This window comes from Prunus mume, linkage group LG3 (assembly GCF_029339155.1).
Source record: "Prunus mume cultivar Tortuosa linkage group LG3, ASM2933915v1, whole genome shotgun sequence".
NCBI lineage: Eukaryota > Viridiplantae > Streptophyta > Magnoliopsida > Rosales > Rosaceae > Prunus > Prunus mume.
In genome coordinates this window covers 18,499,053-18,526,945 of record NC_142700.1, presented here as the reverse complement: position 1 = coordinate 18,526,945, position 27,893 = coordinate 18,499,053, and the positions used below count along the sequence as shown (strand labels likewise).

General features: G+C 35.2%; 1 protein-coding gene and 2 long non-coding RNA genes across 8 annotated transcripts; 2 read left to right on the top strand and 1 right to left on the bottom strand.

The window, feature by feature from the left end:
* The first annotated feature begins 176 nt into the window (after positions 1 to 176).
* LOC148918981 (polygalacturonate 4-alpha-galacturonosyltransferase-like) lies at positions 177 to 4,597 on the top strand. Of its 3 annotated transcripts, XR_016124975.1 has the most exons (7): positions 177 to 556; positions 649 to 705; positions 1,495 to 1,570; positions 3,457 to 3,576; positions 3,671 to 3,793; positions 3,926 to 4,113; positions 4,354 to 4,597. XR_016124975.1 is itself a non-coding variant. In XM_089047769.1 (5 exons), exons 1-5 carry the CDS (start codon positions 3,568 to 3,570, stop codon positions 4,378 to 4,380), a joined length of 267 nt encoding a protein of 88 aa, XP_088903895.1. In that variant the 5' UTR covers positions 2,051 to 3,567; the 3' UTR covers positions 4,381 to 4,597. The 3 variants fall into 3 exon arrangements, 1 of the variants encoding a protein (XP_088903895.1); XR_016124976.1 differs by lacking the exons at positions 177 to 556; positions 649 to 705; positions 1,495 to 1,570 and adding an exon at positions 2,051 to 2,480; XM_089047769.1 differs by lacking the exons at positions 177 to 556; positions 649 to 705; positions 1,495 to 1,570 and having other exon boundaries at positions 2,051 to 3,576; positions 3,926 to 3,989; positions 4,070 to 4,113.
* A 15,035-nt stretch (positions 4,598 to 19,632) lies between these two features.
* Positions 19,633 to 22,582, bottom strand: LOC103326599 (uncharacterized). Of its 4 annotated transcripts, XR_016125667.1 has the most exons (6): positions 22,395 to 22,579; positions 22,131 to 22,319; positions 21,850 to 21,932; positions 21,683 to 21,742; positions 20,733 to 20,885; positions 19,633 to 19,821 (listed from the first exon to the last, which is right to left on the bottom strand). It is a non-coding gene; the product is annotated as an uncharacterized LOC103326599 (long non-coding RNA). The 4 variants fall into 4 exon arrangements; XR_016125664.1 differs by having other exon boundaries at positions 20,733 to 21,742; positions 22,395 to 22,582; XR_016125666.1 differs by lacking the exon at positions 20,733 to 20,885 and having other exon boundaries at positions 19,633 to 20,165; positions 22,395 to 22,577.
* A 4,286-nt stretch (positions 22,583 to 26,868) lies between these two features.
* Positions 26,869 to 27,893, top strand: LOC148918980 (uncharacterized). The gene is made up of 2 exons (XR_016125555.1): positions 26,869 to 27,022; positions 27,388 to 27,893. It is a non-coding gene; the product is annotated as an uncharacterized LOC148918980 (long non-coding RNA).

Genomic DNA, 27,893 nt, shown 5'->3' with positions numbered 1-27,893 from the left:
TGTAACGACATTTTTTAAAACATATCGACGTAGTAATATCATTCCACTACTACAATTATGTTAAACTACGACACCCAATAGACGACCGTTTATATAAAAACTGTCGTGATTTTTGAAAAGACGACGAGTGTTATAATACCGTCGTGGTAAGTTACCTAATACACTGATGCGTTGGGTTAATTTTTAAAATTACGACGACAGCCTATTAGAACCGTCGCGTTTTTAGGAGGTGCTAAACAGAATTGAACGTTTAAGTTCGCAAGCGCGGAGCTTTTCAGAGACCCCATGCTCTCTCAAACACTGTACTATATCACGACCTTTCAGAAAACCCTTTCTCACATCTATGAAGCAAATCTCCCTCGCGCCGTCCATTGAACTTGCCTTGGTCACCATCTCCGTCGCGCCATTCAGGTCACCGAGCTTGCTCGTTCGCCATCTCCCTCGCGCTGCCCATGGAAGCTACCCTTCTTCATCGCGACCATTTTTAAGCCCCCATCTGGATTCCCATCTTCCATTTCATAAGCTTTAGATTAGATCTTCCTCGTGGGCCAAAAAGGTACGAATCTACTTTTCTAGGTGTTAGCTTAGGCTTCTTCTAATTTGTTGTCTAAAAATCCGATGCAGATTTTCATGATTTTTTGTTTGCAGCAAGGATATTTTGAATCCTTCGGTTCCCATGGCTCTCAGACTCCGAGATTCTCATGGGTAGCCAAACTCTCTCTCTCTCTCTCTCTCTCTCTCTCTCTATATATATATATATATATATGTATTCCCTTTGTGTTATGTGTGCGGCTGCAGTCATTGGGTTGCTGATTTTGGTCATTATCAAAAGGGCAAGGCAGGGCAGAGGAACAGAGAAGATAAATTTGAAAGATCCATGGTTGAGAAAATTTCCGTTCGAAGCTCCCCAAAGCCGAACATCGATGCACTATTTAAACATATAAACACACCCAAAACTCATCATTACACACACTCAAAACACATTTATAAACACACCCAAATCCTTGGGTTTTTTTATAAATACATGTCTAGGATTGGGTTTATTTATAAATTTGTTTTTTTTTTCCTTAATTCCTTTGAAATTTTCTGATTTTAATGACTAAAAAAAGAAAAAAAAAACAAAGATGCATGCTTTATGGTTTTCCTCCCGTTTGGTATACCAAAGTTGTCTTGTTGGTACAAGTACTTTAAATCATGTTGCTGCCTTTCTCTCTTGTACAATATAAAGCTATGTTTAATGTCTCTTTCAATGTTTTTAAGGATGATGAGTGACTATATTGTGGAGACAATAAATGGAAAGTTTTTCATCTTTCCTTGTCTTTTGGTAGACGTTAATTGAGTTTGCTCTTAGATGAATGCGTTTTGGAAACGAATGTTTCTTTTTTATCCGCTAGTCTTTTAGTGGCTGAGGCTCTAATGCCTATTGGCTTTCGTTTAGACATTGTTTAAAAGACGTTTTGGTATAATATACTCTATGTGATGCGGTGGTTGCAGGTCTTTATGAAGGCGGAGTTTGGAAAATCCGAGTTGAGATTCATGAACAAGATTTTCCACCCAAATGTTGATGATTGTGAGTATTCTGCAATTTAAAAAGCAAAATCACCTCTCATTACATCCGAGTAGAATTATCTTCTCTAGGATATTTTGAGTTCTAATTGTTACTGGTATCCAGCACATTGGGTCAAATAAAGGCACAAGTATTAAGTTTACTTAGAATGGTGTGATATACTGCTGATTATCAAATGATTTGAATAAGTTTGTGGAATTGATAACGTACTTTCTTTCTTATTTTTGTAGTAAGCAGCTGGAACTTGAGTAATTGGTTATTGGTTTTTAATTTTCTATGACCTGACTGATTTGTCTTTCTGTTTGTGCTTAAATAAATCACGGTCGTCAGAAGGGACCTCTTCTCGCCGTGGCACTGCTCATGGATCTGAAACGCCACGCTTCGCCAAACATTTAGCCTTTTCGAAAACAGAAGAAAAATACGAAGGCAAGATCTTCTCGCCAAAGATACTATGGTCAAGTCGCCACGTGGCCTCGTGGTCCCACGCCCCATTTAATGAAGTAGTGTCTCTGACCGCCACAAAAAACCACGGGTGCAAGAAGCATTTAATGCACGAGGGCAGAGGAGAAGTGATTGAAGTCAGGATTTGGTAACAGGAATCAGAGTGGTTAGGCGCAAACATTCTCACAATACATTCTCACAGCTTGAGGTCGATCACCAACCACTGGACCAGAACATTAAATGCGTTCCCACGGCCAAGAGTGCAGAGCCCACGATCAGGGTGGTGGCCGAGATTTGCCGAGATTTATGGGGGTCACACCACCATGCTTCACGATCCCAAATGCCGATTTGACTACCCACTTGCCCCGATCAGACTCCATCATGCAGATATTTTCAAGCCATCAGGCAGATCTTTTTTCAGCCTCGATTGGCCCTCCAGGACTCCTCCTATAAATACTAAGCTCAAGACCAGGTTCAAACACCAAACCAAAAGCCTCCCACGGAGCAACTTATTTTTTCCTGTAATGCACTTTCAATACTTTACATGCTTTCCTAGGAGTAGTGGTAGATTGTAAAGAAAATCCATTCATCAATATATCATACGACCCTTGATTTTCAAGGTGCCGGAGCACCATTCCTGTTATCGCCTCATTCACCCCACATATCATACGACCGTCGCTCCCCGAGCAACGCGCCGGAGCGCCGCCTAAAACCCACCACCAACACCACCACTAAACGGCCTTGTAGCTTAGGCCGTGTACCTGACGGCCGAGACCAGTTCCTCTCTCAGCCACAATCGTTTGATTAGAAGTCGAACCAGAAACAGGCGCATCATTTGAACATCTTCTACCCAAACCCCATCACCATCTTGAAGCCCGATAGACCGTGCTGACACGCCCGCGCACAACCACACCGCATCCAAAAGGAGGATGTCACGTGTTGACGCACATCCTCGGCCCGAGCACCAGGCCGCGAGATTTACGACGGACCAACACTTTCCCGAGTAATTGCAAATCTGGTTATGTCTACTTAGATGTAATTAACCAATCATAGAGTAATTGCATATCTGGTTCTGTCTACTTAGATGTAATTAACCAATGATGGAGTCCAATGTTCGGAAATTACGGTGTGTACTGTATGCTTTAACACTGTAGTATTGGTTATAAATGTTTATAAATCATAATGTGGAATTGGAGATGAGACTAGTGCTTAATTGAGGTTTAATTTCTTCTTTCTACCTACTAGTCATTGACTTGAGATCTCTCCCTCCTTTTATTATCGAATTTCTATCTGCTTTGCAAGATGAATACTTTACTGAAGCTACAATTGCTAAATATTTTGTAGAAAGAGAACATCATCACTCTCTAGTTCCCAACATTCCATTGATGAATTCTCTTTAAACTTTAATTATATATATCAATCTCATTACTGAAAATTAATTGTATCAGTGGTACACTTGAGATTAAATGCAAGTGGAAGCATGGAAACCGATTCTTGATGCGGTTCATGCCAAAGGTGGTGTCTTTCCAGGAAACTTTCCATGTTGATCCAATCGGTTCATGCTAAAGGTGGTATCTATATGTCATTCATATAAGTGCTGGCAATTTTTATATTTTGTTGAGTTTTCTTTCTAACCAGTACACTGATTGGATCAACATTTAGGTCATTGATGTAATTGCAGCCAACACGAATGACATGGGGCCTTTGAGCCTTGATTTCTTCAGAAAAAACAATTTGTCAGCTTCATGGAAAGTCAATGGGGTAAAGACTTCAATTACGGATAAGGTTAGTACGTCTGTTATGTTTCTTCTTGATTTTTTAACCATCCCTGATAAATCTTGTGTGCTACTGCTGCAAAAATGTCATCCATTTGTTGCTTGCTGCTGATTGTTTGCGTTTTGGATTGTCTGTATAAAGATAAATTTTACAGCTGTAGATTCTAGACAAGAGACACCTAAGGTTAAAGTGGATGTATCTTCAGGTGGTAATGTCTTTTCAACATTACTTTCTGTTGTCCGTAAAACATTTCTGCTTTCTTTTTTATTTTATTATGATTTGCAGGTGGTCATGCTCAACTTGTTGATCCTGCAAAACTAGCCCGACGGGTAATTATCATACTCCAGTGTGCTCTATGTTTTGCTTGTTATATGTTTTTTTTTTTGTCAAAGCTTGTTATATGGTTCTTGCTTGCTTGAAATTGTCTAATCCATGTTTGCAAACTCAGAATGGAAATGAAATAAACTGTAATTAAACCAAGGTTATGTTTACATGGGTATGCTCCTGTTTATTATTTTTTCTAAAGGTTCTAATATCTCACTATTACATTATTTTGGCTTGTTGAGCAGATTCCTAGGCCATGGAAGTGGATCTAACGAAGCTACTCCTAGTGGTAAAAGTTGAAGAAATGCATAGGAAAAGTGGTGATGATGAATGTAGTTCTATATACATATGGAGAACTGGACTTGAAGGATAATTAGGTATAGGAATTTTGGTGTATTATTGTAATTAGGCTTGTAGCTTGCAGCTTTCATTTTTTAGATTTTATTTTGTTCTATTGTACTCTTGATATTCTATTTATGAAAGAACCAATTTTTTAGTATATATATGTATTCCGTGGGTAATAACATATTTGAGTATATATTTCTGATACCATAGGAAACAAGAAAAAAAAAAACTAAACTGTAAAACCGTCGTCTATTTCAGAAAAACCGTAGTCTATTACATTAATAGACGACGGTTCTTTTAAAAACTGTCGTCTATTACATGTAATAGATGACGGTTTTTCTGAAATAACCGTTGTCTATTAATGTAATAGACGACGGTTTTCTGAAATAGACAACGGTTTTTATGAAATAACCGTCGTCTATTAATGTAAAGACGACGGTTTTTATGAAATAACCATCGTCTATTAATGTAAAGACGACGGTTAATTATGTCGTAGTTTGACATTCAAAAAGATGACTGTCGATTTAACGACGGTTTGAAAAAGAAAAAGACGACGCTGTTTTCCCGTCATCTATTTCAATTTTTGTAGTAGTGTTCACACGACGGTAAATATAACATAAGACGTAATAAGAATTATCAGGGCAATACAGAGTTTAATAAAAATTTAAAATAGAGTGAGTAGGCTTACAATTAATTTTGCTTTCTCTGCCACTTTTGGATCAGGGATGTTACCATCTTTGTCTTGTCTAGCTTTCTTCCATAAGGTAGATCGATCAATTTCTACCCTAGGCATGGTTTCCTCTAATTGATCCTCCAAACCAACATATCCTTTTCGAGACAATCGACGATTGTACTCAAGTTTCTCCCTAATCTTTGAATGTTGAGAATGCACAGACACAAATTCTTGAGATAACCTTGAAGCCACAAAGGCATCCCATTCTGCTTTCTTTATGAATTTATATAGTTCAGGGGATTGGCTTAATTTCTCCCTCTCCTTGATGTATGAAAGGATATAATGTCTCGTTAGTATAGACTTGAAATCCTTCCATTTCTTGGCAGCAGAAGATAACACCAGGTTCTTGCCCCCTTGACCTACCACAAAAGCCATGTCAACGGCTTCCCAAATCTTCTCCTTTATATCCTTAGGGATTTCAGCCCATTTCTTGTCCACAAGTGGGACTCTGGAGCATGCCAACACACCAATGTAAGACTGCATCTTAGTATGTGCAGGGCCACATCCTTTCCCCCTTTTATTGTACTCAACAATTGGCTTGATTTTCTGAAATTTTCTCTTCACAACACGAGGCATTGTGCTCATATCTCGACCTGACTTTGAATCCTCAGAAATTGTTGTCGTGCTGGCTAGTTCTGTCTCAGCAGATGAAACAAACTTCATCTTCTTCAAGGACTTGTCTTGAGGAGTTACCATTCCAAGCTCCATACCTCCATTTTTTTTCGAGCCAGAGTCCTTACTTTGGTCTTGAGAAACCATGGTTACAGACAAATCAAACCTGCAAGTGAAAATATTTCAGGAAAAAATTAAGAACACAAACGACGGTTATTCATAAAACACGACGTATGATAAGATTTTACACGATGCAATAACATAACATCAGACATAATAAATGTTTAAAACGATGGTACTTAAACAACGACGAAACCATATGAAAGAAGACGTAATAAGAAGTTATTACGGCAATATTTACACTCCGTCGTGATATTTAAATTCAAACGACGTTAATATTAATATAACGTCGTGGTATTGAAATTAACACGACGTGAATAATAAGATACTGTCGTCTATATAAGATTCCAAACCCTTCTTTCTTTGTCTGTGAAAGTTTGATTGCAGGTTTGATTTCTCGAACCATGGTTTTGTTTTTCCTAATTTGATAAAATACAAAGACAAAGAAAGAAGGTTTTGGAATCTTATATAGACGACGGTATCTTAGTATAACGTCGTGGTATTAACATTCACACGACGCGAATAATAAGATACCGTCGTCTATATAAGATCCCAAACCCTACTTTCTTTTTCTTTGTATTTTATCAAATTAGGAAGAACAAAAACCATGGTTCAGAGAAATCAAACTTGCAATCAAACAAGAAAATAAAAAAAACGACAGTCATTTTAAAAAAAACTTAGATCAATTTTCAGACGACGCTAGGGTGATTGATGAACCTTCGTGGTCTACCTATTTAACCACGTAAATAAGAAGCTACCGTCGTCTTATTTAGTTGAAGTAGTTGTGTTCAAATTTGGAAACTTTCCCTCTTGTCTGTATATTTTATCAAACTTGGAAAGAAATAAATTGATTTTGGCCAGAAAAAAGGTAAAAATATTTTCAAAACAAAAACCGTATGAGCATGCAAAACAGCAACAAAAATAGTGAGAAATGAAAGCTTACCTTTAGCGTGCAATGAAAGCTTCCTCTCGGAGTTTGGTGTTTAAGTTCAGAGAAGACGATGAAGACGCAGAAGACGATGAGATACACTGACAGTTCTCTCGACAAGGAAAAAAGACGAAAAGTTTTCTCTCGGAGATTGAAATTTTTTATCGGGTTTGGAAACAGTGCATGTGTAAGTCAGGTAGACGAAAAGTTGAATATATACACAAACCGTTTCATAAAAATAAGATGGCGGTTTACAGAGAATGACGACGTATAAATAAAAAACTACGACGATAATTTGAACTTAGGACGTGGTAAATAAATACGACAGTAGTGTTGTAGGTACCGTCGTAGTAAACTCCAAAATAAAAGTCGATAAATTAATATCTCGCGTCATGGTACAAGGATTTGACGTCGTTTTTTTGTAATATACCGATGTGGATTTTTATGATATACAACGTATATTAAATAATAACCGACGTTGATTTTAAAATTAACGGCGGTTTGTGTGTAATGACCGCTGTGGTTTAAAAATTTATTGTATAAATTTGTCGCTTTCTTTCAATTTCAGTTTTCATTTAGGGTTCCAAGTTCTTCCTCTCTCACAGACACTCTCTCTCACCTCTCAAAGACAATAATATGGATGTATTTCTCAAAGAGAAATAGAGCTTACTCTCCAACAAATCTATGTCCACAAGAAGAAGCTTGTCATCTAGACTTCTCACTTCCGTGATCAGGCATGATAGGAGACTTAGTGTGTCACACCCCAACCCTCGGATTTACAAACCTTGGGTTACGACGTGATTCACACCTTAATTATAGAATTTAATAAAAACTCTAACTAAAATGTGAAGAAGACATTTAAATAAATAAAATAGATATTTCACAAAAATATTCAGCAGAAACGCGGAAACGATAACGTTTGAAACCATAAAAATTTTACATTATTTTACAAGTTAGAACTACTCGAGAGTTCACTTAAAGAGTAGCTCATTATTCAACCACAAGCTATGTTACATTCTATAGACATGCCAAAAATCATCACAAGCTCTAGATTTCAGGTTCGGTACCTGCAAAATCTATTAGGGGGTGAGCAAAACCACAGCTCAGTAGGGACATAAACCTTTTTACTATAAATTGATATAATTAAATTAAGTGACAAATAATCAAGCAGCCAAATTTCACATTATTAGTAACAATGCATGAATGCTCTTCATCTAATCCCGTTAATTCATATAACTGGACAAGCAGACCTGCACGTCCCATACCATGCTTATACCACTTGGTCCCGAATGCCCATTTATATGAACTAACACCCATTTTAATCATCCATAATTCCCCTTTTGTTAGTCATCTTGTCTAACTCCCTTTCGCCAGTCCCGAATCACCCAATAAAAACCATGTGCACTGTGGGATCCCTGAGACTGGTACCTGCCAAGAGTTAGACTCAACTACACAAAAGACCATTCTCATTACCCTCTTTTTCCACCATTATTTTCTCAACCCAAGAACTCCAAATAATTTCCATGACATTATATAGTTCAATATCTCATAAAAACAATGTAATCATTTAAATATCACCAATGTACATATAATCATGCCCACATTGTTCAAACAGTTAAGAGTACGTAAATCAAACAGTACCATGTATAATATAATGCTCATGAAATTTAATTAAATCAATCTCTGAAAAAGGCCCCCCAAGAAACCCCTACCTCGTTTCCAAAGCTAACTCCAAGTTAAGAAAACACAAGCTCCAACCTCTAACTCCTCTAAGAATATTATCACCTCTCTCTCTCTCTCTCTCTCTCTCTCTCTTTCACGTTGCATGCACTACTATGCAAGTTGTTTAAACAAGTTAAAGGAATGGTTTCTATAAGGGAATGGTTTCTATTTATACTAACAAAAGGCGGCAATTGATGGTTTTTGATTGGCGGAAAGTAGGTTTGGTGATATACTTCACTTCCTAAGTTATCCAACTTTCTCTTAATGCCAACAGCTCATGCTTTATACAAAAGCTTAGTCATCTAGGTAGAAAGCTTAGTCTTCTAGGTATACACTTGTGAAGAAACTAAAGTAGTGGTAAATATGTTTGTACGTGGCATCAACTTATATCAAACAATAGGTATTTTTATAATAGTATTATCATAAAGGTAACAACTATGTGGTCAAACAATTATATATAATTAACTATAACCCAAATAAATATATAATCAATTTAAACATATAACTAAATAGCCAACAATATATATATATTAAAAAACGGGATTTCACATAGTGCTTCTGAATACTCCTTGCTTTCCATCAAAAAAGATGCAAGCTGCCTCCACTACTGTCGAAGGAAAGTTCGCTTCTCAAAGACGGATCCATCGCGCCATTTCTTTGCAAAGGGAAATCAAGATCGATGTGCTCGATCCTCTGCTCGATTTTCTTGGCTAAGAAGATCCATCAGATTTGTGATAGCATGTTCCTTTATCCGTAGACTTCAGAAGAAGAAGATGGGTTTTCAAGAATGCGATAAAGAATAGAAATGGCTTCAGATGGCCTCTAAAGCCTGAGCAATCGAATTTGTAAAGACATTGTCAATGCTTTGAACTATCCAAGTCCTGTAGAAAGAGAATAGACCAAATTTGAAACAACGACGGTTTTTTGTTCTATCGTCGTCTTTTTTGTCGTCGTAGTATATTAAAGTAAGATGGCGGTAGGTTTATAATTACCGACGTAGATTATTTTTGTTAACGTCATTAAGAGTAATATAACCGACGTGGATTTTATTTTTAAATTATAAAGAGTTTTTTTTTCCCGAGTTCTTTCAGTTTTAGTTTTCAATTACAGTGCGTTATAAATAGAGTTTTTTTTCCGATGAAATTTAAAATGACGGAAATTAATGTTATAGAATTTGTAAAGTTTCTTGTTTGGGTGACTGATTTAAATTAAATACGAATATAAAAACAACGACGATTTTTTGTTCTACCGTCGTCTTTTTTGTCGTAAGATGGCGGTAGGTTTATAATTTCCGACGCCTTTAATTTCTACGCCGTTTCTTAATTGATTCTGCTGGTTTTTTGCTCTGAGACTAAGACGATGCAATATATTTGTTTCGCGATGTGGATTCTTTTTGTTAAATGTCGTTAGGTGTAATATAACCGACGTGGATTTGATTTTTTAATTATAAATAGAGTTTTTTTTTTCCGAGTTCTTTCAGTTTTAGTTTTCAATTACAGTGCGTCATAAAATAGAGTTTTTTTTCCCGAGGAAATTTAAAATGACGGAAATTAATGTTCTAGAATTTGTAAAGTTTCTTGTTTGGGTGACTGATTTAAATTAAATACGAATATAAAAACAACGACGGTTTTTTGTTTTACCATGGTCTTTTTTGTTGTAAGATGGCGATAGGTTTATAATTTCCGACGTCTTTAATTTCTACGTCAGTTACTTAATTGATTTTATCGTTGGTTTTTTGCTCTGAGACTAAGACGACACAATATAGTTATCTCGCGACGTGGGTTCTTTTTGTTAAATGTCGTTAGGTGTAATATAACCGACGTGGATTTGATTTTTTAATTATAAATAGAGTTTTTTTCCGAGTTCTTTCAGTTTTAGTTTTCAATTACAATGCGTTATAAATAGAGTTTTTTTCCTCAGGAAATTTAAATGAAGGAAATTAATGTTCTAGAATTTGTAAAGTTTTTTGTTTAGGTGACTGATTTAAATCAAATACAAATATAAAAACAATGACGGTTTTTTGTTCTACCGTCGTCGTTTTTTGTCGTAAGATGGCGGTAGGTTTATAATTTCCGACGTCTTTAATTTCTATGTCAGTTACTTAATTGATTCTGTCGTTGGTTTTTTGCTCTGAGGCTAAGACGACGCAATATATTTGTTTCGCAACGTGGATTCGTTTTGTTAAACGTCGTTATGTGTAATATAACCGACGTTGATTTGATTTTTTAATTATAAATAGATTTTTTTTCACGAGTTCTTTCAGTTTTAGTTTTCAATTAGGGTTTCAACTTCTTCTTGCCCTTTTCTCTGTCTCACCTCACCTCTTAGGAGGCAATTGTTTGGATGTTGGTGTGTGTGTATGTTTGTGTATCGGATTCCCAAACATACACACATCACCAATTTTCAAAAAATTGTCTATCTGATTGCAAATCTGCTGCCGTCGTGAAATTTTAGGAGGTAATTGTTTGGATGTTGATGTGTGTGTGCGTTTGTGTAGATATACAAACGCACACACATCATCAACTTCCAAAAAATTGTCTCTCTGATTACAAACTGAGGCTGCTATCGTCAAATTTCAAAGACACAAATCTGAGGTTTCGATTGGATGTTAATGTGTATGTGCATTTGTGTATCTCAAAGACACAAATACACATACATCATTAACCTCTAAAATATTCTTTCTGGTAAGATTATGATGAGGAATAGAGTTCCATCTTGTAAGATTTCGAAACCCTTGGGATCTCAAAAAATGTGATTATGTCGGCGGTTTTCTATATAAACCGTCGTGGTTATTTCAATTCTTGTCATTAAGTTGATCTACCGACGTAGGATAACAAAATTCAAGAAATAAATTGTTAAAAAAAATTCTTATTAAGACGACGGTTTAAATATAAGGCATGACGTATAAAGTGAATAAATACGACGTTAAATTTTATAATACGTCGTTAAATGAAAAACCCAAATGTGGTGAGAGTTAAAGATACCGTCGTAGAACTATACGAGAAAGACGTCGATATATTTATCTATGTCGTAGTTGTACATTAATTTAATACTGCAGTATTTTGTATTATACCGCCATGGATTTATTTGTAATTATACGGCGCCTTATACGAAAACTTGGTCGTGTTAATTTCTGAGTAAAACGGCGGCTTTTTTTGACATCGTCGTCTATACTTTCAATGTCGGTCTATTCATAACTTCGCCGTTCTTTGATTGCTTAGATTTTAGTTTGCGGAAATCCCATTTCAATAAGACATCGGTTTTTTAATTAGGTGTGTCGTCTTTTATGAACAACCATTGGAATCTCCCATTTTTAGGTGTCTAAGGTGTTATTACACGGCGGTTTTATAGAACCATCGTTTTAAAAACAACGACGGTTTTCCCTTAGACCGTCGTTTTTTTCTGGTCGTCTTTGTCACTTTTTGTACTAGTGTTGTGTCTTATCTTCCAATACTTGTTACAAGCAGTTGGGCCAGAAAATCAGCCCACTCATCCTATTCTATGTTTATTTACTTGTGTTTTAGGAAGCTATGGGATTTATTCTGAAATGCTTTTGGCATTTTTCATATAGCGAATCTCTTTTATGTAAAATTAACCAACTTAGCACCTAAACTGAGAATTTTTCAGTTTTTATTGGTTCAAAATGAGGTAAGTGTTGAACAAAAAAGGCCTCAACTTTTATTTCGGCCCAAAACCTCCAAAATCAATTAACCAACCCTGTTGGCATGTCCATCAGAGCTGCCTTCTTGTGTGTTCAAGTGACATCATTTTCACCTAACTAGTATGTGTGTGTGTGTGTCTTTTTTATTTATTTATTTATTTTATAATGTATGGAAAAAGGGGAACTAATATGTAATGTGGTGTGCTTTGTCTTTCTGCGTCTTGGTACAAGTATTAATTTTGTTGACGTGAGTTAACTTACTAAATCAAGGTGATTTATTTCCTAAGTTAATTAGGTGATTTACTTCTTTGTTTTATATAGTTGACACATCTTTTTATAATTAGGGGATATTCTCCTAATTAATTACTGTATATATTTCCTTGTAAAACACCCTTATAAACTCCTATATATACCTCCTCAATGAGAAGAATACAATTAACTTAAAGTATTCAAACCAAATATCATATCTTAGCATGGTATCAGAGCAATCGATCCTAAGTTGCCTCTAAACCCTCAAATCATACCCTCAAATTCAAACCCAAACACTAAATCAAATTCCTTATCTCTCAAATCAAATCCTCTTGTCCAACTCCTTAAACACATACCTCTCAAATCAAATTCCTAAATCAAGTTCCTAAATCAAATTCGTATCAAATTTCTCAAATCAAATTCATCAAATTCTCAAATCAACTCCTTAACTCCAAACACACACTCATAACAAATCTTACTTCTGTTACGGTGTTAGGACCCTCTACGATTCTCTTCCTCCTTGTAAACTAATAGAAGCATGCGGTTAATCCTGCTAAAATGGCTACCCGGGCTCATGCTTCTATCGCCACCACCAAAGGTTTTGCCTTTCATATGTCATCTCCAAAGCTCGAATGGATTATTGACTTAGGTGCTACAGATCACACGACATTTGATCCTAGCCAACTTATTAGTTGCAAACCATCCACTCAGTCGGTGGTGTCTAATACTAATAGTACCCATTCCCCTGTGGCTAGGGAGGGTTCTCTATATATCTCTAACTCCATACATCTGGATCCTATATTGATTGTTCCATCATTGGAACATAACTTATTGTCTGTTGCACAACTTACTACTACTTTGGAGGTGTACTGTAACATTTTGGCTGAATCATTGTATTTTTCAAGACATCTTCACAGGGAAGACGATTGATTGCGGTGCTAGACGGGGCAAACTCTACTACTTGGATTGAGTGTTGGATAGTAAGACCAAGGTTGATCAAGCTTTCACAACAAGTGGAGCTAGTTCTAAGAGGCAGAAAGACAAAGTTTGGTTATGGCATAAACGTCTTGGGCATGCCTCGTTTGGTTATCCTGAAGAAGTTTCCATCATTATTTTTTAGTTTTGATGTTTCCAACTTCCAGTGTGATACTTGTGAATTGGCCAAGAGTCATCGTGTTCCGTTCCCATTAAGTACAAATAAAAGTTTGGTTCCCATCTCCCTTATTTATTATGATGTCTTGGGGCCTGCTCAAATCGCTACTCTTACTGGAGCTCAATGTTTTGTCACTTTCATTGATGACTGCACCCAAATGACTTTGGTTTCCCTTCTCAAAAGCGAAGGAGAAGTCAATTTAACGTTTCAACAATTCCATAAAATGGATATCGTCTCTACAACATCATTGAAGCCCCGTTTTTGAAGTAATGGATTTATGAGATGCAAAGCAAGTCAAGCAATTTTAATGTACACCAACAGAATCTTAGAGGATTAAGAACTTAATTTGTTGTATTTTTTTCCTTTTTTCTTGTTCTTTTTGGGGGGACAGGTAAGGATTTACATTGTCTTTTCTACATACCACCCCATTTAAATATCATCTAATGACTGAAAGATAGACACCAAATTTTATTTTTTGGCTTTTAGGTGTAATGGTCCCGAACTTTGACCCGATTCACATTTTGGTCCTTCAATTTCCAAAATCATTCTCGTGGTCCTTCAACTTTAGTTTCGTTAGGACAAATGGTCCTGCAGTCAATTTTGTTATCTTTTCTGTTAAATGCAGAGGAAAATTGTCTTTTTATATTATTTTTAATTTTCACCAACCCAAAAAATAAAAATAAAAACTAAAAACTAAAAACCTTCTTCCAATCCTCGCCATAGTAACCACAACCTCTCCAACTCAACCCTACCGAAATTTGCCCATGTACCCCAAGAGTGAAGAAATTTCTAATTTTGACCATCAACAGTACATCATGTACCATGCACATACTCAAATTTGACGGCAGGATCATTTGTCCTAATAAAACTGAAGTTGAAGGACCAAGAGAACAATTTTGAAAATTAAAGTTCAAGGACCATTGAACCTAAAATTCTTTATTTTTTGGGTAAATTGCGGAATACTCCTCTAAACTATTTTGATTGTCCAAATTACCACCCTTAATTAAATTTTTAGCCAATTTAGCCCTAAACCCAACAACCAATCACCGCCCACAAACCTATCCCCTTCTACCCTCCCCTCCCCAAAAAATGCAAAAGCTAGAATCGCTCTCTCTAATTCCCTCTAGACCCCTCCCTTTTTTTTTCCCAATCCCCAACCTCAGAGAACCGTAACCAGCGCCCTCACCTTCGATTTCTTCTTCCCCATTTCCCAACCATAACTCGAAACCCCTCCCGTTTCTCCCACCCCCACCTGCAGAAACCAAAGTCCCCTCTTCCCCATGCCCCTGATTTATTTCTCCTCCATTTGAGCTCTTTAAAGAACCAAAGAAAAAAACATTAATTTTTAATTCAACAGTGAAGCATATACTTAACATGGTTCTTTTTTAATAAAGATTTCGATGGAAATTGCCAAAAATAACAATGGGGGTCAAATTGGAGATATAATTTAGTATGAGGGCTAAATTGGCAGGAAAAAAAGTTAATAGTAGAGATTTTGACAAGCGTGATAATTCAAGGAGGTATTCGGCAGTTTACCCTTATTTTTTTCAGCATAAAGTAGGAACTAATAATTGTTCTATGTCCATATCTTCTCCCTTGTGATGGGCTTCTTTAATGTTTCTTTTTGTTTTACATTAGATGAGTGTATGATGCACATATATAGGAGAATACTTTATGCTCAGAGTTGCTTTACTGTGGACAATTAATGATTTTCTCGCTTATGGAAACTTATCCGGTTGTGTCATTAAATGATATAAAGCGTGTCCAATATGCGGTGATGATACACCTAGTCACAGGTTGAAAAATGGCCACAAAATCTGTTACATCAACCATAGAAAATGGTTACCAACATATCATCCATATCGAAGGCAGCGTCTAGTTTTTAATGGGAAACCTGTGTAACATCTCATATCGACCAACGGAGATGGGGTGATGTGCCTTATATGTACATGCCCGCGTCCATCTAGTACGAGGCCTTTTGGGAGCTCACTGGCTTCGAGTCGTGGGAACTCCAAAGTTAAGCGAGTTGGAGCCAGAGCAATCCCAAGATGGGTGACCCACTGGGAAGTTACTCGTGAGTTCCCAGAAATGAAACCATAAGGGCAAAGAGGGGGTGCCAAAAAGGACAATATCATATTACAGCGGAACCGATCCCGGGATGTGACAATTTAGTATCGAGTCATTCTACTGTGTGGTGCGAGTGTGCTAACGAGGACGTTGGGCCCCTAAGGGCGGTGGATTGTAACATCCCACATCAACCAACGGAGAGGGGGTAATGTGTCTTATATGTACATGCCTGCCTCCATCTAGAATGAGGCCTTTTGGGAGCTTACTGGTTTTGGAGTCATGGGAACTCCGAAATTAAGCGAGTTGGGACTAGAGCAATCCCAGGATGGGTGACCTATTGAGAAGTTGCTTGTGAGTTCCCAAAAACAAAACCATGAGGGGCAGACGGGCCCAAAGCGGATAATATCGTGCTACGGCAAAGCCGATCCCAGGATGTGACAACCTGAATATGACACGGCTCAAGAGCCATTAACCGGAGTTGAATGTATTAATTATACATGAGGCTCGAAAAAAGGGGGAGGTGGAGGTGAAAATGAGGGTGACAAAATTTTTTGAAAGAAGAAGTCAAAATTCTTTGATCTCGAGTATTGAAAATACTTTCTTATGAGGCATGCCCTCGACGTTATGCACATTGAGAAGAATATTTGCTATAGTATCATTGATATGTTGTTGGAGATCCCTGGAAAAAAATAAAGTTGGGATTACTGCTCGTTTAGATTTATTGAACATGGGGTCAAGACTTATTTGCAACTCAAGTATGGGGAAAGACGTACTTGCTTGCCTCCAAGGCCTTGGAATTTGTCAAGAGCAGAGAAGATAGTGGTTTGCAATTCTTCATATGGTATGAAGGTCCCTGAAGGTTATTCTTCAAATATAAAAAATCTTGTATCTTTACAAGATTCAATACTTATTGGCCTTAAATCACATGATTGTCATACCTTGATGCAACAATTGCTCCATGTGGCAATTCGTTCTGTTTTGGAGAAGCATACAAGGTATGAAATAACTCGTTTGTGCTTCTTCTTCAATGCTATATGTGCAAAGATAATATATGTTTCAAAGCTAGATAAGTTGGAAGAAGATGTAGTAGTTACTTTGTGTTTGCTTGAAAATTACTTTCCACCTTCATTCTTCGATATCATGGCTCATCTAGTAGTACATCTTGTCAGAGAAGTTCATCTTTGTAGGCCAATTTATTTTAGATGGATGTATCCTTTCGAAAGATATATGAAAGTGCTAAAGGGGTATGTTCAGAACCGTACTCATCCCGGAGTTGCATTGCAGAGCGGTATATAGCTGAAGAAGTTGTAGAATTTTGCACCAAGCATTTATCTTATATTAATACAATTGGAGTGCCATCAATCTAGAAGATAGGACTTTCAAAGCCATTATCAGGTTGCACAGTGAGCTTTGTTGATCGGAACCTGTTAAACCAGCACATCTATATGTCTTGGAGAATATGGAGGAAGTCCTACCTTATAACGAGCAAGAGTTTTATTCTTTAAGTAGTCATTTAAAACTATTCCTTATGTTGATCTTATATGTTTGAGGACGTAATGCTTGATTTTTTCATGTCATGTAGGGAACATATGATCCACCTCAAGACCACGTATCCAAAATTTAAAAAGAGAACAAAGTGGCTGTAAGATAAGCACAATAGCACTTTCATTCAATGACTACGCTTTAAGGTATATGTTATTGAATAAATATTGGACTTTTAATTTTCTTCTTCCTATGTTACATTGAATTAAGATATGATTAATTTGCAGGTTCAAAGTGAACTTAATGGGGAAGACAATAATAGCATATCAGAAAATTTGAGGTAGCTAGCAGATGGTCCAAGCATGGCAGTGCCATCATGTATGAGCTATCTTATTAAAGGTGTTAAATTTAAAATCAAGGCACAAGATGATGTGCGGGCAGTTCAAAATAGTGGAGTTTATTTACTTACACATACTATGCAAGTTGCTAGTGCCAAGGATAAAAAAACTCAATTGTCTCAAATATGGGTTTTTATGGTGCCATTCAAGATATTTGGAACTTTGACTACCAAAAGTTTACAATCACAGTCTTTAGGTGTGATTGGATAGATAACACTTTTGGCCTTGTAGTCAATGAACTTGGATTTACCCTTGCATATATGAGTAAAATTGGACATAGGAATGACCAATTTGTTATAACTTCTCAAGTCAAACAAGTATTTTTTGTTGACGAACCAATGCATCGTGGTTGGTCGATAGTGCTATCAATGCCTAATAGAGAATAGAATGATGTTATTGGTGATGATGTCTTAGGTGATGTGAGAATTGAGTGTGAGCCATTTACTAGAGAGATGCCAAATGTTGACACATTTGATGAATTAGCGGGTGAGTTTGGAAATCAAAATATTCGAGATGGGTGTGAAGATATATGGATTGAATGATGCTTGTAATTTATGAAATTACTTATGCCCTAAACGGCCATGTATGACTTTTAATTTTGTAATAAATTGTAATGTGTTTTTTTTCACTTTCATTATGCAGATTTTGGGCACAAAACGATCAATACTAAAAAAATTGGGTTCAAGATTCAAAAAACAACGGTCCTTATAAAAAATGTCAAAAACAGAAATCTAAAATATATCAAACGTCGTTTTTTACATACGTCGTGTAAACCAAAAACTTTGGATACAAAACACGTCTGTTTTAATAAAATTGACATTAAAAAATGACGTTTTGGAAGCATTCAACGACCCCAATGTACTTACCGACGTGTAAAGCATAACTCACAAGACTTCTCATTTAATTCAAAGTAACGTAAAAAAGAAGAACGACGACGGTAGTAAGCCACAGTTGTTAATTATATCACGGCGGAGATGCCTAAAGAGCCGACATTTAAAGCCACATAACATGACTCCAAAGAATACCAACATAAAAAATGACTACGACCATCTACATTTTACACTTTGCGCGACGAAGAGAATTTCGTCGCGCAAAATACATTGTAGTTGCCCAAATTTCAACGCGACAAAAACTTTGTCGCGCTGAATCCGTCCCGCAAAGATCGTGAAGAAAGACTTTGCGAGAGGAAAATTTTTCATTGGTCGCGCAAAGTGACTTTGCGCGAAGAACAAATATTGGTAACTTTGTGCGACGAAAAAATATTGGTCGCTCAAAGTGACTTTGCGCGATGAAAAATATTGGTCGCGCAAAGTTTTGTGCGATGAAAAACTTTGGTCACGCAAAGTCTTTAAAAAATTTAAAAATTTAAAAAAATTCCCGCGTCCCATTTTTGGTACCGCCCAAATTTTTAGAGTTTTGCACAACGAATACTAACGTCGCGCAAATATTTGCGCGACGAAATATTTTGGTTTTTCACTTTTTGTTTTATTATTTCTATTAATTTAATTATATTAATTTTTTCAAATTTTTACTTTTAAATTTAATTTAATTGTATGATTTTTTTCGCTACTTTAATTTAAATTGATATTAATTTTTTCAAATTTTTACTTTTTAAATTTAATTTAATTGTATGATTTTTTTTAAGGGAGCTTTAGTAATATACCCAAAATAGGGGCTGAAATTATAAAAAAAAAACCCCACATGAAAATGCACTTTAGAAACACACCCAAAACCTATTTACTAAGTAAGAAATGAGTGTTGAAGTTTCTATAAATTACATATCTACCATTGATTAACTTAAAACAAGCCCAATACAAAAAACTCAAAAAGAACCCAAAACAAGCCCAACCTAAATTTAAAAAAAAAAACCAAAACTAAAAAAAAATTGTGAAAATCAAGGAGCTGTCCTTACGACCCTTCTCCACTAAACCTCCGTACACTGTTAATACTATGTGATAGAAGTGCATTGTTAATACCATGTGATAGAAGTACATTGTTAATACCATTTCATAGAAGTATATTGTTAATGGCATGTTATAGAAGTACACTGTTAATATCATGTGATAGAAGTACTTTGTTAATACCATTTTATAGAAGCACATTGTTAATACCATTTCATACAAAAAAATTTTAAAAAAAAAAACTAAAACAGCCCAGCAAGACATCCGATATCTTTTGCAGAAACCACCTCCAATTGTCCATAGTTTCACCACATACAATCGCAAAGGCAAAAGGAAATACCTCTACAAAAAGAAAAAAAAGTACACTGTTAATATTATGTCATAGAAGTACACTGTTATTACTATGTCATAGAAGATGTTGTGAGTACTAAATTCTCCACAAGCTCTGATTACCACCCAGTAAAACAGCATCCAAACTTATGTAGTTAAAGGAAAACATTCCCATGAACAAAAAGAAGAAGAAAAAATTGACCCTTGGATTGATTTACTGTGAAACATTCCCAAGTGCCGCTTAACTCTCCGGCCCCTACCCTTTACATTTAGAGTGAACTCGCAGCGGTGTTCTCCCGCTTAGGGTCTAGGAGCCACCTAGGTCGAATTTTCAGAGTTTCTTCTTTCTTCATATTCTTTGGTGGTGGGAGGTAAAGAGATAAGAAAACATGTAAAAAGGGCATGAAAGATGAAGAAATATTAATAAAATAAAAACAAAAAATTATTTTTAATTTTACTCAACAATCATTTGATATTAATTTGTCCTTACCAGCCCTTAAATGTCAGATGAATCATCATATTTTTGACTAGCATTGGCCTAATGCATGAAAGCACTTTTGATAATAAGAGTAGAACGGAATTGTTTATGTTCTTAATATGAAGGAGACATAAAGCCATGACAGAACTAAGCTGGTGGGCGTTGAGTTTTCTGCATATTTTTAACATAAAGCTAATTCACAACAACTAACAATTGCAAGAGTAAATCAGAACAATACAATTAGATCACTCTTAACAAGTCAACAATTATCATGGCATCCACTGTTTAGAGAGAGAGAGAGAGAGAGAGAGAGAGAGAGAGTGGTAACACTCTTGTATATACATCTGATGTACTATGTATGAGCCCTAATCATACCAAGAGTGTGTTATATTGAATCTGGAAAGAATGGCTTCAAAGGAAAAACACAACAGTTGGCCAAACTTACAGTAAAAAGGGAGTGAAGTGAAGACAAGTGAAAGAGAATGGGGCATCAAGCTAACAACACCCTTCTTGACATGGGAATCTCTCATCTTGCATTGCATGTGAGAGAAAATTATAGATAGAGAGCACATAGATGCAATGCAGCCACACCATGCACCTTGCAAATCAATAATGAAGTGAAAATGGAGATTGAGAGTTTTGAACTCTAAAGCAACTGACAATATTACCAACCTTAGTCTGTGGAAAATACAAGATACATATACATGACAGTCCTGCTCTATATGCGAACTAAATGTATAATTTTAAAGTATAAAATTCCAACTTTTGGTTCAATTTTAAAATAGGTTTTAACTACTTACATTACTTCAGATACATGATAAGTTCATTTTCATATCTAAGTACATACAAAACAAGACAGTTGCATTGTGTTACCAGCATATCACAAAAAATAAAGCCAACCATTTTAAAATTCACCGTACAAACCAACACAACACACGGAGTCTCAATGAACAGAATGCATTGCAAATATCATATCAGCACATTGTTTCTCAAAATAAACAGAAGCAACTTTACATACAAGGTCATCAAGATAACAAAGCTTGCATATAGAAATGACCATGAAACTGATGAAAGCAGTAAAACAAGTATTCACACTGGGCGGGTCGGGTGGTTGCTTACATATTCCTTTGTGTCATGCATTGTTAGTACCAAGGCCATACTAGAAAACTCGTTGGTAATAACTAATAACCACTTCACTACCATAAAGGTGGTAAACACTTTCAAAATATATAGACATTGAGTGAATGAACAAAGTCATCAAATTCAAAGACACCATTTTCTTTTCATCAAAGAGATCAAAAACCTAGAAAAGCAAAATCCAGTTCGTGTAAGTAGGTGCAGGGAATTATATATATCCTAGTCAATTAGTTCAAGATGTTGGTATGAAGCATATACCCTGTCCATGAAAAGATTTTCACCATAGGGAATTCTGAATAGTGCTAGTTGAAACTCTTCCTGCAACATAATCATCATCCAAATAATTACTACAATGCATGAAACTAGAAAGAAACAACACATTTCTTCATAATTGAATTTGAATGATTCAAGTAAATTTGGCTGACCTTATGAATTCATCTGTCATTGATAATTGAACTACACAACTTTTTAAACAGCTCATACAATACCTCCAGCTCATTAATAGTAACTGCATCATGATTTCATGCAAGTAAATGGCCCAAACAGCATTCAAAATTCTCATTAACTAATCATTTATTTCTTCTTCTTCTTTTTTCTTTTTTTCAAAATTCCCAAAGCAAAAGGAAATAATTCATGATTCGAAGTTCTGCATATATATAGTTTTGTTAATCTTCTGAATATTTTAAATAAATAAATAAATTCATACATCTGGTTTCATCGGCAATGACAACATATCTCCGAAAACGAAACGGCGTTTGGTTAGGCAGGGACGGCCGCTGAAGCAACCGGTCACAGCAAAAATCAACACCTCTATGATCGCTACAAACAGTATAAATGCCACGCAGATCCACTCGCCCAATGATAAAGAACTCGATCTCGATCTCTACTCAACCTCCTGCTTGATTAATCAGAAAATCAAAAATTAAGCATAAACAATAGGAAATGAAAATTCGCACATTTTAATTTTTACCGAGAAATCCATTGTCGTCTGCAACAACTCATTAGATCGAGGCTACTAATTCTGGCACTGTGTTGCTTTGTGCTTTTCAATGAAATATGCCTGCGTCCGCACCACAGAGAGAGAGAGAGAGAGAGAGAGAGAGAGAGAGAGTAACAACCGATGAGTAATAATCCACTTTTGAGTTTTTTGTATGAATTTCTCACTAAATGGTAAATCAGGAAATCTGTATATTAAGTAAACTAAAAAAAAAACAGCTGGCAATAGTAGGGTGTGTTTATAAAGTCTGTTTAATGTAAGGTAGGGTGTGTTTATGAATTCAATTTCATATAGGGTATTTCTATGATTATATAGCTAGAATTGGGTTTCTTTATAATTATCTATTTTTTTAATTACTTTAATTTAAGTTGACATATTCAAAATAAAATTACATATGAAAAATAGTGATCAAATTATCCAATAAATATATATATAATATTCAAAATGTACACATAAATTAACAAAGTACAATAATAAAATCCTAATACAAGAGTATTGTGGTGATAGTGGCGGAGGATATGTTTTGATAGCTTCCTAATCCTCAACATTAGCCGCAAAGTCTCGATGATTCCCTACCCAAAAAAAAAAAAGGTCAAATAACCACACAAAAAAAAAAGGGACAATCTCCCCTAAAATTGTTATACCACAAATCCAACCCAAACTCCAATCCCAAACCCCACACAAACTCAAAACTAACTCCAAAAACACATTAATGAAAAAAATTTAAAATTTGGAGAGAATATACCTTTTGGCAAGATTGAGAGTGAGTGAGAATGAGAGAGAGAAGTGAGTGTGAGAGAATTAGAGAAGATAGTGATAGAGAGATGAGAGAGTGAGTGAGAGTGAGAGATAGTGAAGAGAGAGATGATGAGAGATTAAGTGAGAGGAGTGAGTGTGAGAGAAATGGTGGGATTTGGGGAGAGGGAAAGAGAGAGGAGTGTAGAGAAAGACATTGAGAAAATAGTGGAGTTATTTTCGTTTTAAAAACTGAATCACTTTTATGAACAATATTGTTGGTCGCAAAAGTTTTGCTCGACTAAAAATATTGGAATATTGGTCGCACAAAGTTTTATGCGATGAATACTGGAATATTGGTCGGGCAAAGTCAAAAAAATCCCACGTCCCATTTTTGGTACTACCTAAATTTTTAAATTTTATGATTTAAAAATACATATTGGTCGCGCAAAGTTTAAAAAAATTATATAAAAAATTTGCGTCCCATTTTTGGTACTACCAAATTTTTGCACTGAAAAATACATATTGGTCGCAAAGTCTAAATTTTTTTAAAATCCCGCGTCCCATTTTCGTACTACTAAATTTTTAGAGTTTTGCGAGACAAACTATTGGTCGCGCAAACTTTTGAGAGACGAAAAATTGGTTCGTAGCACAATATTTATAAAAATAATTGTTATGAATAATAAAAAATAAAATTATTTTATTTTACGATTTAAAATATAAATAAGGTTAAAGCTACTTAATAAATGTATATAATATTCAATTTCTTAAGTGTTATACATACAAAATAAATAAATTTAAAGTTATTTAAAAAGTAAATAAATATATATATACACACACGATTCAACGATCCAACCGTCAGACTTGTTTGTATATACTTCAAGATGGTATACCCCAAAAATCGCAAAAAACAAACATTCAGAGACCTAGTAATAAGACAAAAAATTTCGACGGTTACAAATGAAAAATCACAATTTAGCGGTTATTTTAATTCCTATTTTGATGATTTTTTACAGCTACACTCCTTGACCCTATATGAATACAATGAACTAATTTGATCGTCAATTTAAAACATTTACACTAGTGGATACCACAAAATCTTATGTTATATTTAACAAAAGTGTAAATAAACTCTTAATTGTTAGTGAATCTATTGTTTTGATGGCATACGCATTCAACAAAACTTGTTTAAACGATCCAACTGTCAAATTTATTTGTTTATACTTCGAGATCATATACGCCAAAAATCGAAAAAAATAAACATTCAGAGATGAAGTAACGGGACAAAAAATTTCAACGGTTATAAATGAAAAATCACGATTTAATGGTTATTTTAACTCTGATTTTGATTATTTTTTACAGCTACACTTCTTGACCCTATATGAATACAATGAACTAATTCGATTGTCAATTTAAAATATTTACACTAGTGGATACCATAAAATCTTATGTTATATTTAACAAAAATATAAATAAACTCTTGATTGTTAGTGAATATATTATTTTGATGGCATACGCATTCAACAAAACTGGTTTCAATGATCCAACCGTCAAACTTATTTGTTTATACTTCGAGATCATATACGCCAAAAATCGAAAAAAAATAAACATTCACAGATCAAGTAACGGGACAAAAAATTTCAACGGTTATAAATGAAAAATCACAATTTAACGGTTAATTTAACTCCGATTTTGATTATTTTTTATATCTACACTCCTTGACCCTACATGAATACAATGAACTAATTCGATCGTCAATTTAAAATATTTACACTAGTGGATACCACAAAATCTTATGTTATATTTAACAAAAGTATAAATAAACTCTTAATTGTTAGTGAATATATTGTTTTGATGGCATACGCATTCAACAAAACTAGTTTCAACTATCCAACCATCAAACTTGTTTGTTTATACTTCGAGATCATATACGCCAAAAATCGGATAAAATAAACATTTAGAGATCAAGTTATGCGACAAAACTTTTCGACGGTTATAAATGAAAAATCATGATTTAACGGATATTTTAACTCTGATTTTGATGATTTTTTACAGCTACACTCCTTGACCCTATATGAATACCATGAACTAATTCGATCATCAATTTAAAAATATATTTTCTAACAAAAACCCAATTCGAACAACTATAATATATTTTTCTAACAAAAATCCGATACAATCTAAAGTAATAAATTTAGAGCTACTTAATAAAAATATATATACCGTTTAATTTCTTAAGTGTTATGCATACAAAATAAAAAACAAAAATAAATTGGTTTAGGCGACAAAATGTTTGGATTACGCCATGCAAAGATTTTAAAAAAGATTTTTTTAATTTTATTTATTTTTATAAGGACTTTGCGCGATGAAGTTTATTATTTTGTCGCACAAAGTCACTTTGAGCGACGATGTATTGTCATCGCGCAAAGTCGCTTTGTGCGATGAATTGTTTTTCGTCGCTCAAAGTCACTTGCGTGACGATTTTTTTCGTCGCGCAAAATTTGGTCTCGCAAGACTTCATTGTCGAGCAAAATTTGGTCGTGCAAGGGTTATTTTTTACTAGTGATATATTCTACGCCTTCTTTTGCAGCAACAAAAGGCTTTTGCATTTAAATATCTAACGTGAAAGTTCTTGTGAACATCATAAAGATTACAACAAATGACGTCTTAGATGACAAGCTCGATGGTAGAATAACAAAAAGCATCGTGTTAACATTGTACCACGCCTTTTTTTAATGGGAGTTTCACTAAAACACCCAAAATAGGGGCTTAAATTATAAAAAAAACCCAAGTACTATTTAAACATATAAACACACTCAAAATCCATTTATAAACACACCCAAAAAGTTGACTTTGGGGTTGATTTTGGGTGTGTTTCTATGTTTAAATAGTACTTGGGTTTTTCTATAAATACATGTCTAGGATTGAGTTTATTTATAAATTTGTATTTTTTAATCTCATAAATGAAGTGGAAAAGCAACAAAAAAACAATACTATCGTAATAGATATTTATAACGTGGTCCTTGGTAAAGTAGTCGACGTGAAAACTTGTTTGAATGTTGTACTTTAAATGGACGACGTTATATATAGGTCAATTACATTGTTTCTTTTTAACCAATGTCGTTCCTAGTGTACACGGCAATTGACCAACAAACTCAGACGTCTAAGGTTATTGAAACGATGGTCTTTTTGTTCCCAATGACGTATAAATCATAAAACATGGCTGCCTTTTCATTTTACCAACGTTGTACCGGAATGGCAACGTCGTGTGTAGAAACAAAAGCGTCGTACGAAATGACTATAACCTCATTCTTCACAATTTACTGCCGTTACTAAGATTTACCATGTCAACGTTTATAGAAACGACAAAGTAGAAACCGGATTTTAACGACGGTTCTATAAATAAGGGTGATGTAGTAGAACCTAATAACATCGTCTTTGGTTTAGTTAATGACTTCAGAATTTATATTTCACGTCTCTAATTTGCTCATGTGTCATGGAATATAAATAAAAAACAAAAAGCCTTATTTTTTTGGAAAATTGACTAACATAATCACTAAAGATAAACCTTAATCAGAAATACTCACTTTACAAAACTTAACCACAAATATTCACTTTCCAACTTGAAAATACCAAGTTACCCTCCATATAAATACTTTAATATTCACCTTTTATCACGTCTCAAAAATTCATTTCTCAATCTGAACCCAACTCTCCAGCTCTTTGACTCTCACTCCAACCAGACTGCACCTTCCTCGTTGGCACCCAGCCCCTCCAGCGACGCCATCCATTTCCCTGATCAAAACCCAGTTCTCCTCCGAATTCCTCCTTTTTCCCAATCAAACGACCATAACTGTTTGAAGAAGGTAATTTTATTAGTTTTTTTGTTGTTAATTTTCTTTGTATGTTTGTGAGAAATTTTTGGCCCGCACAGGGCTGATTTTGGCATGAGTTGGGGATGTAATTTCAACTTAGGATTGTGGTTTAGGGTTTCTAAGAAATGGATTTAAGCTTGTGGTTGTTGATTCCTTTTTTCAAGAAATTAACAATTCAAGCTTGCTATGGTTGCTGACAGAAACAAATGCTAAGCTTGGTGGGTTTCTCAGTTTTTCCTACTTACAAGCTTGATAAATTTCACTTTCGGGTGTTTGATATTATGAGGAAAATTTATGATTTTTTGTTATAAAACATAGAATTTTGACAATATGGTCGGTCCAAATCTGATTAGCAGGGTATTTCTGATCAAGTGGAGCTGTTTTTTCTTTGGATTATAGAGCCCCAGTCCCAGAAGATAGAAGTTGTTCTCTATTGTGGACAAGCATGGGTTGTAGCTGTGACTTTTTAAGACATGGTTCTTTCTTTTTCTTAGTTTCCCAGCTTTAGTGGCTGGTCTTATATTGTACAAGCCAAACGTTGATTATGATTTTACGTTAATCAGAATATCTAGATGGTATTCGTCCATGCCATTTCATATTATCTTAGTAGTTTACCTACATTTTCCTAGGGCAACCTGAAATGTGGAAAGCCAGTTGTTGTGAAGACACTTTCTGCTCGGTCGAAGCAGGGAGTCCCTGAATTCTTAAATGAGATTATTGCTATATCAAATGTCAGGCATCCAAACCTTGTTGAGTTGATTGGGTGTTGTGTTCAAGGAGCTAATTCTGGTCTTATATTATGTATCAGACAGACCATGTAATTATTTAGTCCTCATCGAATGAAATTGACCACAATTATTTA

Bases quoted from the DNA above. Each gene is read 5' to 3' on its own strand.
- LOC148918981 (XM_089047769.1), top strand. The intron at 3,794-3,925 runs GTTAGTACGTCT...GTCTGTATAAAG, and splicing joins AGACTTCAATTACGGATAAG to ATAAATTTTACAGCTGTAGA. The intron at 3,990-4,069 runs GTGGTAATGTCT...TATGATTTGCAG, and splicing joins TAAAGTGGATGTATCTTCAG to GTGGTCATGCTCAACTTGTT.